The following is a 10,993-nucleotide window of genomic DNA, read 5'->3' as shown; positions in this document are numbered from 1 at the left end:
CTTACAAAATTACTACAAGATTTATGTACTAATATAAGATGTTGACTTACCAAGAACACCATACTGTTGCGGAGTAAGCGTAACCTCTCCATCTGGACCTCCTGGAACAGAAGATATAAGCGATACTCGATCGCTTATGTGACTCCTACTGCTCGCCTCACTTCTTCTTGCCCACGACGCTTGCGACACTGCATCTACCAACATGACAAAATATGACTATTCTAGATAACCGAAATCAATTACAATAAATCCATATTAATCGTAATGTCTCAGATGACAACTGATTTAAATTTTAAGAAAAGTTATTTATAACTTAAACGGCAAATGTTACGAACGCAATACTATTTAAAATGTGCATAATATCTACATAGAATTTCATACAATGTATTGGTAAATTACCAAAGTTAGAATTCTTTGCGTTTGCAAATCTTTGCTTTAAATCTCTCAAAGGTCTCCTCGAAGGAGGACGAGGATGCCTTCTCCGTCTTTTTAAAAACTGTGCCAGACCTCCCAGTAGCAACGATCCTCCAGTTAAACAGATAATAAAAATCTGCAAAATACATGACAGTAAAAAACTAACGAATTGGAGCAAACATTCTAATACGTGTACAAAAAGTTCCAGAGACGATCAACAACAAGAACATAATTAAACGAACGCGTAATATCATTCTTCAATATTATGTAATGTTGAAATTATCGAATGTAAATATATTTATTTCTAACCTCAAATAGGGATACTTGCTTTTTGTGTTCTAGATAAATTTATCGATGGCAGTGAAATTATGTAACGTTTATACAATGCATCCAAAAACTGCCGCGCGTTAAAGACGGACATTGCAAATATATTCGTTAGAAACTTGTACAAACAGAGGTTTACGGACGGTCTCCCACAAAGAGCAACATTAATTTTGAAAAGAACACTGCAATGGGATTCGTTTGTGCGGCAAATATTCAAAGCACGACCTATTACTGTATTCATACAAGACCTGCAACTGCAACTATTAAACTGTGACATATACAGGGTGTCTGAGAAAGTTTGAGAGACATTGAAAGGGGCGATCTGGGGCGATCTGGGGCGATCTCTGAGATGATTGTGAAGTAAGCATCCTTTTCCTTTTCCTTTTCCTTTGTCAATTCCTGCCAGAGAGGATATGAGAGCACCGACGAGATTGGACGAGATATAAGCAAGAATAGACCTATTATTTTATGGGATTTCGTGTCCATGCTATGAATTACCGACTGTGCACAGTAGAGCGGACGCTTAGCCTGGATCAGATCCCATGCGCACGGTAGAGCCGATTTCCCCCTCCCGCGCCAGAGAAGATCAGATCTCACATCATTTTTATGAAAGAGAAATGATTAAAAACATTCTCTTTCTCTGTTTTTAGATTTAATATACATCTAATGTACATTTAATATAAATCTAATTAATATATACAACTTGGAGAAAAGTTCCCGAGAGTTAAAACACATTTTACTCTCAAATTAACTTATATTTTGCGTAGTTTTCTGCAAAACTGGACATGAAAATATAAATTAATTTAATATTCAGCATAGGATAGATTATCTAGAGACGCGGTAGCGTCTCGACGCCAAGTACATGAAAAATTACCGAACACCCTGTATCGATGTCAACTGTCGCTACTGGTCGCTATTCGCTATCAGTCACAATCAGTCACTATCAGTCGCTACCCATCGCTACCGCGTATCTTTTACTCGTAAACCGGGCATTCTAACCTAACCTGAAACTTCTTTCGTTAATATCTCATCACACGTGCAATATTTTCTAAATTGAAAGATATTTTTCTGTAGTAAACCGCATATAAGCTTTCGAATAAGACCAAATTCAATAAAATCGGTCCACGTATGACAGAGATATCGTAATATCATGTCATGGATCAGTCAGAAATGGTAGGATTTTCAAGGATTTTTCTTCTGATTCTTCATTCTTCTCCTTCGTCAAGAAATTTTCGTCAACATAATACGTATACGCGTTACACGTACACATTCAGCCAAAAGGACTAACACGTGTTTCGTTCATCGACTCTCGGGATCATTCGGCAGGGCTCGGGCTCGTCGTCTGTCAATCGAAATATTTACATAGATCTCTCATTTCAATAATCTGCCAAGTGTCAACTTTCATAACCTGCCAAGTGTCAATATCATATACAATAGAATAGTGTACTAGAAAGTATAATAACTTTTATTCTTGTATATAAAAAGAAGTGATATCCCAATCAAAACTTCAAAAAAGTAAAAAAATAAGCCAAGTACATGAATTGAATTGAGCCGCTAACACGGCATAATAATTATGATCACAAAAAATATGTGAAAAGTACATAAACTATAAAGATCTAGACATTTGCCTAGATGTCCGCAGCCTGGAAGTCAAATACTTGGCGCGGCCAGGCAAGGTCAAGATGTCGATGAATAAGAATTATTCATATTATTGGCCACGCCACGTATTTGACTTCTAGGCTGTGGACATCTAGGCAAATGTCTAGATCTTTATAGTTTATGTACTTGCAGCTCATTTCGATTTCACATATTTTTTGTGATCATAATTATTATGCCGTGTTAGCAAAAAACGAAAAAAGAACCCCATAGCCATGCATTATCGAGGAATTATGGAGAAATGTCTACCTCCTTAATTGATCATTAATTTCGCTTTTCCTAATCTATAATCATTCTTTTAGGCTGGTACTTGACATACATCGACAGAGACCCGGAGACCTTGGCTGCACAGGAGAAGAAAGCCAAGAAATAAAAGATGGACAAAGACGACGAAGAGAGGATGATGGAGTTCATAAAGAAGCAAGTGGAGAAAGGCCAACAAGAAGCTAGTGAACAGAATGAAATTTTCAAGGAGCCACTGGTACACTCTGATACAGACGCACCTTTGGTGTTTAAAATGAAACAGTCTTAAAGGGAAATAAATAGTGTTTTCTTTTGATCTCGAAGGCATGGGTACTCCCAGGACGGTGAGGGATAGATAGATGTGCGACACTACAGAGAGATCGCCAAAGCGCGACGCTGCACAGAGGCATTGCTGTAAATGCATTTTGTAACATGTTTATTTGAGAGATATCACAAAAAGAGTGAACAAACAGATAGTTTTAAATGATCGAATGAGACGCCTATCGTTTGCGTACTGAACGAAGCATGTAAGCTGTTTTTAAACTACTTTGTACTCTGAACTTGGTATGTAGTGTGCATTCTCTGTTTGATATGAAGTTCTGCTCGAGAGAAACTGCAAATGCAGAAAAAAGCAACGTTCGTTATCGCATGTCTCATGTTAGTTTTGTGCCAAAATGGAAGAAGAAGAACAAGAAGAAGCAGTAGTATTATTTATATTAGTTTCCGAAAATTGTGTCGTTTCTTTTGAAAAACGAAATGTAGTTTTTCACACGGAAATTCATCGCATAAATATATTTTAGTCGATTATTAACAATAATAGGTCTTGCGCAAACGTTCAAGTTCAAACATAATACAGCAGTTTATTCAACCGCGAAACATAGTCTGCAGAAGGGGAGACGAACTATATGTACCTCTGTATTTACATTTGCAGGCGAATTTCTACGGGCAATAAATAGATGTTTAATTACTTCTCCGTCGGTTGTAAAAATGCGCGTCTTTTGTTTAGCAATTTACTGGAACGCAAAAGTTCTACGAATCTCACCCATTTTTTTTGTAAATATAATTTTAAATTAGCATACAGTATTCTACTGCAAAAATATACTTTGTGTACGAACTAGATTTAGGAATCTTTACAAACGATTTGTACAGTAAATATATATATATATAATATATATATATATTTTTTTTTTCCCAACAAATTTAATAAAGGTGTTAGGTGTGAGTATAAAATTTCATTATCTACTTTATACCGTTCACGGAGTTAAAACGATAATTTATCTGTAACAATTGCACGGTCGTGTAAAAAAGAAGTAATCGATCATTGATAAAACATTGAGAAAAAAGTTCGCATATTAATCAACCGCAAACATAATATCGTTGCATGATGTATAAGTCTATTCTTCGGTGTTTTACATTAGAGAAGTATCGTAGCTCGAGTAAGTCAGTTCATATTCAACAATTACAATAGTCATACAATAAAGAACTGGTAACAATGATTGGAGTGCTAATGTTCTGAATATTCGGCTAGTAGTCAAAATTAAGGAAAATCAATTCTTTGCACGAATTTTAATGGTACGCCTATAACAAGCAGTTCGTGTGGCGTCATACGACACAAATGTGGAAAATAATTAATTAACGCTTCCCAACACATCTGCGATAACTTCGGGATTTTTAGCCAGATAGAATATACAGCGTCTGTTCTTGTTATCTGTAAGAAAAGATTTCATAGTTTCGTAAAGATTTTCTGTCGTTGGAGAATCCAATCGACGATATAATTTTTAATTACCTCGTTGTTGCGTTTTATTATACCGCCGAATATGTACATGCGTCCCTCCGGAGTAAGGGCAGCTGAATGAAAGTATAGAGGACACGGTAATATACATTTCCTTAAACAAGTCCATTGCAGCAAACTCAAATCTAGTCTCCAAACGTCGGTGAAGACACGATCATCGTTGTATCCTCCAGAAATTACCACAGAGATGACACCAGTAGTCTCATCCCTATATTGTACAGAACCATGGCAGCGTCTGGGCTCTGGTACCGAAGTATCTTTGTTATCGCCGTAAGTATTCAATACTATCCACTTGTTCATCTCTAGGTCGAAAGCAGGAATTTCCTGAATACAAACACAATATACCAAAATAGTTTATGACAAGTTTCAATAAAAAATATGTCTTACTTACTGAGAAACCAAATGCTTCCATAGCTGTCCCTCCACCCAGAACGTATATTAGTTTCCCGTCATACGCCAGTTCGTGCCTATACCTTCCCGTGGGCTCGTTCTCGTCGCTTCCTGAACATATGTAAACTTTCTCCCATATACCAGTCTTAAAATCGTATCTATGAATGTCACAAGTGTACTCGTATCCTGTGGTACCACCGACAGTGTACAAATAAGGTCCGTGGCAAATTATAGCTTGACCATATTGAGGATCTGGTAGATCTCCGAACGCGGCTAGTTCATACATTTCACCACTGTTCAGATCGCCGGAATAGAGACTATTGCTACAACTAGATCCGAACGGTACGCCAGTTCCTCCGTAAACTATTAAATTGTCCCTAATTAAAATGACAGCGTTTGACGCCAATTCTTTGGGCATACTGTCTTGGCCCGGCAAACGAGTCCATTGTTGAGAAACGAAGTTGAATTTCCATAGTTCCTTGAACAATGGTTTACTGGAACTCCATGCTTGATCGTTTTGCATATCAGGATCACTGTCGCAGATGTACGGATTAAAACCGCCATAAGAATACAAGTACTTGTGATCACAAACTATTCTGTGTCCGCTTCTGGCTTTCGGACACTCGACGCTGTTTGGTTCGTGCTTTTTGAACACGAACGGCTTGAACTGATACATTTTCGTCGATTCAAGCACAATGCAATTCTCCACACGTATATTGTTTGTTGTCAAGGCTGTGCGTTACACGCACCGAAAGACAGGTTGTTGTTGTTCGTGAGAGAGTTACGTCACTTCAATTTGTATTGCACTTTCTGTCCATTGACAATTTATTTGTCACGTTCAGATTGATTAAATGAATCCGTCGTTCTGCTTTGAATAAACATGTGAACATGTGTTCCGATGCGCCCGAGAAATGTTCAACACAGACATCTTGCGCGAACACTGCAGCACATCTGGTATACTTTCCGTATATCAGCGGACATGGCTCGACATGACGATAGATTTCTCCGTCGCTTTTTTCCTTCGGTTCTCTGTTTACTTAGAAACGACAGACAGTCACCCCCTTGCGAGATTTTTAACGATTCACTTCGAAAATATTGCTGTTTTCAATGAGGCACGTACATGGCTTGTATGGTTGCGAACAGTGGGGGGCAGTGGGGGGTTTACGTTTACAGCTGCAAACTTACTGCTTTTAAATAACTGCTTTACGCCTGTTTACGCCTATGCAGTATCGCAACTGATCGCAACCGCGACTGCGTGGCGTCGATCACCTGATTGTTGCATTCAATCGTGTGCATGATATACGATTTCAGAAAATTCTTATTTCATATATGTTTTATACATGGTAGTTTCTTATTGCAAGAATTGTATGATAAGACGCTATAACTAAATGAAATAGAATGTCATTCTCTCCCGTCCTTATATGGTGCTCTCTCTATTGTTATCTAGGAACTGCAGTTTTTGGTTTGAAGTTCTATTCTGATATTTATGACGGTAAAACGTAATGAGTCGTATTAGATATGCTTATGAACTTCAATGAATTAAAATCAATCATTATTCCGTCAATTTTATTCCAAATTCTTTCTCCAAGGTGCGCTCAATCAATTCTCAGCACTCTCTATCGGGTATACCTACAATTATATACTTGTACGGTGCTCGTACTGACATTACCGATTGCCAGTGAATTTTCGTGTCAGCGATGAGTGTGCCGCTAGGTGGCACCACAAGAGCACGGGCATTTCTACCTATCAAACACGCATTTCGAACCACTGACCGCTTAGGATTCTGAATCGTAGATTTTTGGCATTTTCTCGCCAAAATCTACAGGATTACATAAGAAAGACATAACCCACGCGTTGTTTGAAGTATGTATATCGAGTGGACAACTATTCTGCATATTTATTTAAAAAGAAGTCTCTTTCAGATATTTCGTCCCGTCTCATTGGATTTGTAAGACAAACAAAATAACGATCCATGAAGATTCCCTGTAGAGTTGCGTATAAAAATTAAAGTGCACGGGAGTTTCCATGTTGTATTTATTAAATTAACATCGCGATTAATAAAGCACTAGTCGTGTTTGGTTTTTTGATACGTTCAACAGGTATATTTTAAAGACTAGCGTTGCGAGAAAATGGCCCACTCGCGCGTTTTATTTTCCAAATATGTCATTCTTTTTTGTATTTATGGTCATGTGCTAATTCAAAAATTAGGATTAGGATTCACTTTTGTTTAAAAAATCACTGAATGAAGTTAAAATCACGACCGTGATCATGATTCTGCGATCACTCTGATTTACGGTTAGTGATTTTGCACGCCATCACTAGAGAGCGACGAGATACAAAAATCCAACCAATATTGACTACGAAACAAAAAAAGCCAGACCTTTTCGGCTATTACCAGAGCTATTACACAATTTACAAGAATTTTATTTCCTGACTAGCATAATTACGTTTATTTTCTCGGAATAATTATACACCTATTTGTCCATTCTGATGCTGTTGACTGCGCTTCTCCTCATCTTTTTCGCGTTTCAGGAAACGTTTCAAGCGTCTTTTCGTTTCGGTTTCTGCAACATCTTGCCGTATCTGGAGAGAGTATGGATAACAATGAATTGTCTTCAAATGGTTTCTAAATGAAAAGAGAAATAAATGCATGGCTATTGACTTTAGCGAGTAGGAGACCCGTTATCTTATCCGGTACCGCAACATTTTCTTCCGCTTCTTGTTGGTGTGTCGACAGATTGCTCGCTCGCGAGTACACCGTGCCTCGTGTCAAAACTTTAATGCTGTCTCTGGAAAGGACCGGGGCGATCAATGCCGCCAGGGGTACGCTTTCGTTAATTAAGCCTACATGCAAAGTTTCGAATAAATTTATGGACGGCCCGTATCGTAGACGCAAAGGAGAAATCTAATTAAACGCGAGAGAACCTTGGTTATTAATCCTCTTGCTCTTAAGAGAGGCACACATCTGTCCGACTAAAATTCTCTGAGTGTTCGTCATTCTTCGCAATATTACATGATCCGCGTCTAAATGACCAGGATCCTGGGCAGCTTTCCAACTCTGCAACCACACACGGAATAGGAAAAATATTCGTTATCAGATCGTTTCCCCCTGAATATTTCACCGGAGTTCCAAACGCGTTCGTGCCATGTCGGTGCAATAATCCTTTTTCCTTGGTTATTGCGAAAAAAACTCACTTTGGCATTCGCTGGACGTTTAGTGGAAACGTTTCCTGAAGATAACCGATGCTCGTCGGTCTTCGTCGACGAGTTTGTCCACTGGCTTCGTCCAGACTTTGTGTCCGCGATATCGTATTCATTGGACTTTCCCCCTGTTTGCATAATACCTTTATCGTTCCGTGAAAAAGAAGAAAAACGCAATCTCGTTGTCGGATCAAATTCGCTTACCGTTTACCGAAACCGTTTCAAGCCCGGTCGTCTCGTTTTCGTTCAAGGATACGATTCCTTTATTTTTCGCGCGTTTCATCTGTGCCTCAACTTTGGCAAATTTCCTCTCCCGATGTTTCTCATCTCGGCTCGCACCGGCTGCGGTCATTGCAGCTCCATTGCATTCGTTACACGTGCCCGGTCTGAAAGATCAAATGACTGTTGCAGCGGCGATTTACGATTGCAACTCGGCCGATTTGTACCTACATCGGACGAGTGACAGATTTCTCATGGAGAGGACACTTTCCACTTACTTGTCGGCCGCCTGCGTCGCGTCCAGCGTGCTTTTTACGGCGTCCTCGTTTGCTACTTTTTCTTCGGATGAGATTTCCTTGGTATTCTCATTCGGCCGGGCATTCTTTCCCGCGTCGAGGAATATGCCGTTTCGTATCTCGGCAATTAGAGCCTCCAGACATGGAACCGACGGCATCTCGAGCGTCAAAGCGACTATTTCCTTTTCTGGTATCCCCGCGAATCGAACATCAATTTCGTCCATCATCACCGCGGTTGAGACCACATAGCTCTCCGGAGACGACATCAATGACTGACCCACCAGCGATTGCACGAACATTTGCATCTCAGGCCGCAACAACATCCTCCGTATTTCGTCGGTGTCTCGTGCAGTTTGAACGATCATTCTCGATTTCTCAGGGTTCACGCGTTCCAATACATCCTGCACGGTCTGCACCAACGCCTGGACCTGATAGTTCACGAGGATCGGCACGATCCTCCGATCTCTGTCCTGTTTTTCAAGCCACGCTCTGTCCGGCGTGGCGTTCAAGTAGACACACTTTCTGAACTTGTTCGCCGTCTCAGGATTCATCGACGCCGATAAAAGGGAACTGGTCGACGGACGGCTCCCCAGAACACCGCGAAACGGGGACTTGGTGCTCGAAGTAATCGAGGAAACGTCCTTCACCGCCCTAAAACTTGAATTTATACTGATCACGTCTTTGTTCGGTTCCCAACTCTTCGGTCCACGGTGCAAGTAATCGTTCGGTCTGTTTCGTTTCGACTTCAACATGGTGTACCGGTAATCCAGCTTCATCGATCCGATCGTGGACCGTCTCGACGGACTATGCGTGGACCTGTTGATCCAGTTTCTGTTCGATTCATTGGTGGTCACTCTACTGAAAGCGTCGTCGTCCTCGTCCAGATGGAACGAGTAACTATTTCTCTCGCCTCCATTCATCTCCATGCTGGATCGAGCCAGTTTTCTCTTGGACATGCCCTCGGCCAGGGCCTGCTTGATCCGCAGTTCATGGGAAGGGCCGAGCAAAGAGTACACGTGCGGCGTGATCACCGGCATCTTCTCCAAACCCTGCTGAGCAATCTTTGTGGTCCTCGCGTTGCTCGTCAGGGCTTTACCCAGGTCGTCGTTCTTGCCCATGTACTGTCTGTACTTTTCTTCAAAATTATGAGCGGCCTGCTCCTCCAGAATCTTCTTCCGAGGGTTCTCGTGCAGCTTCACGTTCTTCATCGCCCCGACCGAAGCTTCTTCCGTGTCCACCACGTAGCACGTCAACGCGTTGTTCCACACGCCAGAAAACCGTTTCTTTTTAGCTTGAAACGTTCAACGATTATTACTAGATCGCGGATTCTATGCAGAATTCCATCTATGTCGAAGAATTTCAAAATATTGTAACGTTGCTTTCAATTTATTCAATCTCTCTCTGTATTAAGCTCAAGAAATACATTTTTATTGAATCTATATTTCATAGAATTGTAGGGGTGTGAATTTTTAGAGTGTCTATGGTCGCGACATCGTGGCCCCGGAGTGTTTGGGTCTTACAATTAGTGCGAGACTGATGCGTGAATGGATGCGAGACTGATAGAGAGAGAATGACAGTGCGAGAGAGGAGGGATGAAAATGGCTAAAAGGAACGAATGCAAGGGCTGCGAGGTCAGAAGTCGAAACGAGTGAAGTTGCGAGTCGCGAGCTACGAAGAGTTAACAAAGCGAAAGTATTAGAGTTAAATTATTTATCTCAAAACACCAGACTCGAGACGTTTCTTTAAACAGAAACTTTTTATTTCGCATAAAGATCATTGCTGTCTGATTATCGCTATTAGCAGACTAGAAAAAGAATTTCTCAAACGTTCTTCCATGGTTTCAGCAGTAGCTACATGTGTAATACCTTTTTCCAGCAGAGGTGCCACAGGCTCGACTTTGGAGCTGTCGTTGTTGTTCCATCGGGTGGTGTGGGCCGTGAGCAAATGCAGACAAAGTATTTTCTGTGGATCGACCTCGTCGCCGGTGAAGATTATCGAGCGCACGAACTCGTACGGATCTCTGGTCGCGTTTTCTTTGGACACCGTCCGCGCCGTACAACGTTCCTTTATGGCGCCGGTGCAATGGTAACAGAAGCCCGGATTGTGGGTTTCGTACATGCGCACGTTGATAGCCTGCGCGTCAATTACTGTGTCGGCAATCGGATCGAAAGATTAGCTGTTGTATAATACGAACGTCCCTCGGTTGGTTCGAGGCAACAAGACGAAAACGAGACGAAACCAAACGGAGAGCGCGTCTTACGTTCGATCCAGTGGACAATTCGCTCGGTTCTAGGTTCTTGTGACGCGAATGGAACCGTTGCCTGGCTGTTTCTATCATTCTTAGGTCCGACTTCTCCACATTATCCAGTTTCCTGAGTTCTTGCGCTAGCCTCTGACGGCTGATCTCGTTCTGCTTGAACAGCTTCTCCTGGAATGAAATGTTGGGTTTCATGGTCGT

General features: G+C 41.1%; 3 protein-coding genes and 1 long non-coding RNA gene across 6 annotated transcripts in view; 1 reads left to right on the top strand and 3 right to left on the bottom strand.

The window, feature by feature from the left end:
- Miga (mitoguardin) overlaps window positions 1-964 on the bottom strand; it is a 40,832-nt gene extending 39,868 nt beyond the window's left edge. The window contains exons 1-3 of the mRNA XM_076421445.1: window positions 743-964; window positions 400-550; window positions 51-194 (exon numbers count right to left, since the gene is read on the bottom strand). Coding sequence (XP_076277560.1) covers window positions 51-194; window positions 400-550; window positions 743-835 — 388 coding nt within the window. The 5' untranslated portion in view covers window positions 836-964. The remainder of the gene's footprint in view (window positions 1-50; window positions 195-399; window positions 551-742) is intronic.
- Window positions 965-1,645: 681 nt separating this feature from the next.
- On the top strand, window positions 1,646-4,043 carry LOC143210845 (uncharacterized). 3 transcript variants are annotated; one of them, XR_013009349.1, is made up of 3 exons: window positions 1,646-1,911; window positions 2,697-2,875; window positions 2,962-4,043. It is a non-coding gene; the product is annotated as an uncharacterized LOC143210845 (long non-coding RNA). The 3 variants fall into 3 exon arrangements; XR_013009345.1 differs by having other exon boundaries at window positions 2,697-4,043; XR_013009357.1 differs by lacking the exon at window positions 1,646-1,911 and adding an exon at window positions 1,918-2,253 and having other exon boundaries at window positions 2,697-4,043.
- Window positions 4,044-4,069: 26 nt separating this feature from the next.
- Slim (scruin like at the midline) lies at window positions 4,070-5,984 on the bottom strand. The gene is made up of 3 exons (XM_076425594.1): window positions 4,821-5,984; window positions 4,424-4,753; window positions 4,070-4,345 (listed from the first exon to the last, which is right to left on the bottom strand). Exons 1-3 carry the CDS (start codon window positions 5,493-5,495, stop codon window positions 4,175-4,177), a joined length of 1,176 nt encoding a protein of 391 aa, XP_076281709.1. The 5' UTR covers window positions 5,496-5,984; the 3' UTR covers window positions 4,070-4,174.
- A 217-nt stretch (window positions 5,985-6,201) lies between these two features.
- LOC143209244 (uncharacterized) lies at window positions 6,202-10,936 on the bottom strand. Its single transcript, XM_076424677.1, has 8 exons — window positions 10,796-10,936; window positions 10,401-10,682; window positions 8,518-9,826; window positions 8,225-8,406; window positions 8,015-8,148; window positions 7,745-7,877; window positions 7,482-7,663; window positions 6,202-7,402 (listed from the first exon to the last, which is right to left on the bottom strand). The coding sequence occupies exons 2-8, from the start codon at window positions 10,651-10,653 to the stop codon at window positions 7,286-7,288; spliced, it is 2,310 nt and encodes a 769-aa protein (XP_076280792.1). The 5' UTR covers window positions 10,654-10,682; window positions 10,796-10,936; the 3' UTR covers window positions 6,202-7,285.
- Between the last annotated feature and the right edge of the window lie 57 nt (window positions 10,937-10,993).

This window comes from Lasioglossum baleicum, chromosome 1 (genome assembly GCF_051020765.1).
Source record: "Lasioglossum baleicum chromosome 1, iyLasBale1, whole genome shotgun sequence".
In the NCBI taxonomy this organism is placed as follows: Eukaryota; Metazoa; Arthropoda; class Insecta; order Hymenoptera; family Halictidae; genus Lasioglossum; species Lasioglossum baleicum.
Note: the sequence above shows the minus strand (reverse complement) of the source record. Positions and strands in the feature narration are given on the sequence as shown.

Coding starts and splice junctions, on each gene's coding strand:
- Slim (XM_076425594.1), bottom strand. CDS start 5,495: ATGTATCAGTTCAAGCCGTTCGTGTTCAAAAAGCACGAACCAAACAGC. Junction 4,754..4,820: donor TGGAAGCATTTGGTTTCTCA/GTAAGTAAGACA, acceptor GTTTGTATTCAG/GAAATTCCTGCTTTCGACCT. Junction 4,346..4,423: donor TAATAAAACGCAACAACGAG/GTAATTAAAAAT, acceptor CTTTTCTTACAG/ATAACAAGAACAGACGCTGT.
- LOC143209244 (XM_076424677.1), bottom strand. CDS start 10,653: ATGTACGAAACCCACAATCCGGGCTTCTGTTACCATTGCACCGGCGCC. Junction 9,827..10,400: donor GGCACCTCTGCTGGAAAAAG/GTATTACACATG, acceptor GAACGTTTCAAG/CTAAAAAGAAACGGTTTTCT. Junction 7,403..7,481: donor CGGGTCTCCTACTCGCTAAA/GTCAATAGCCAT, acceptor TACTCTCTCCAG/ATACGGCAAGATGTTGCAGA.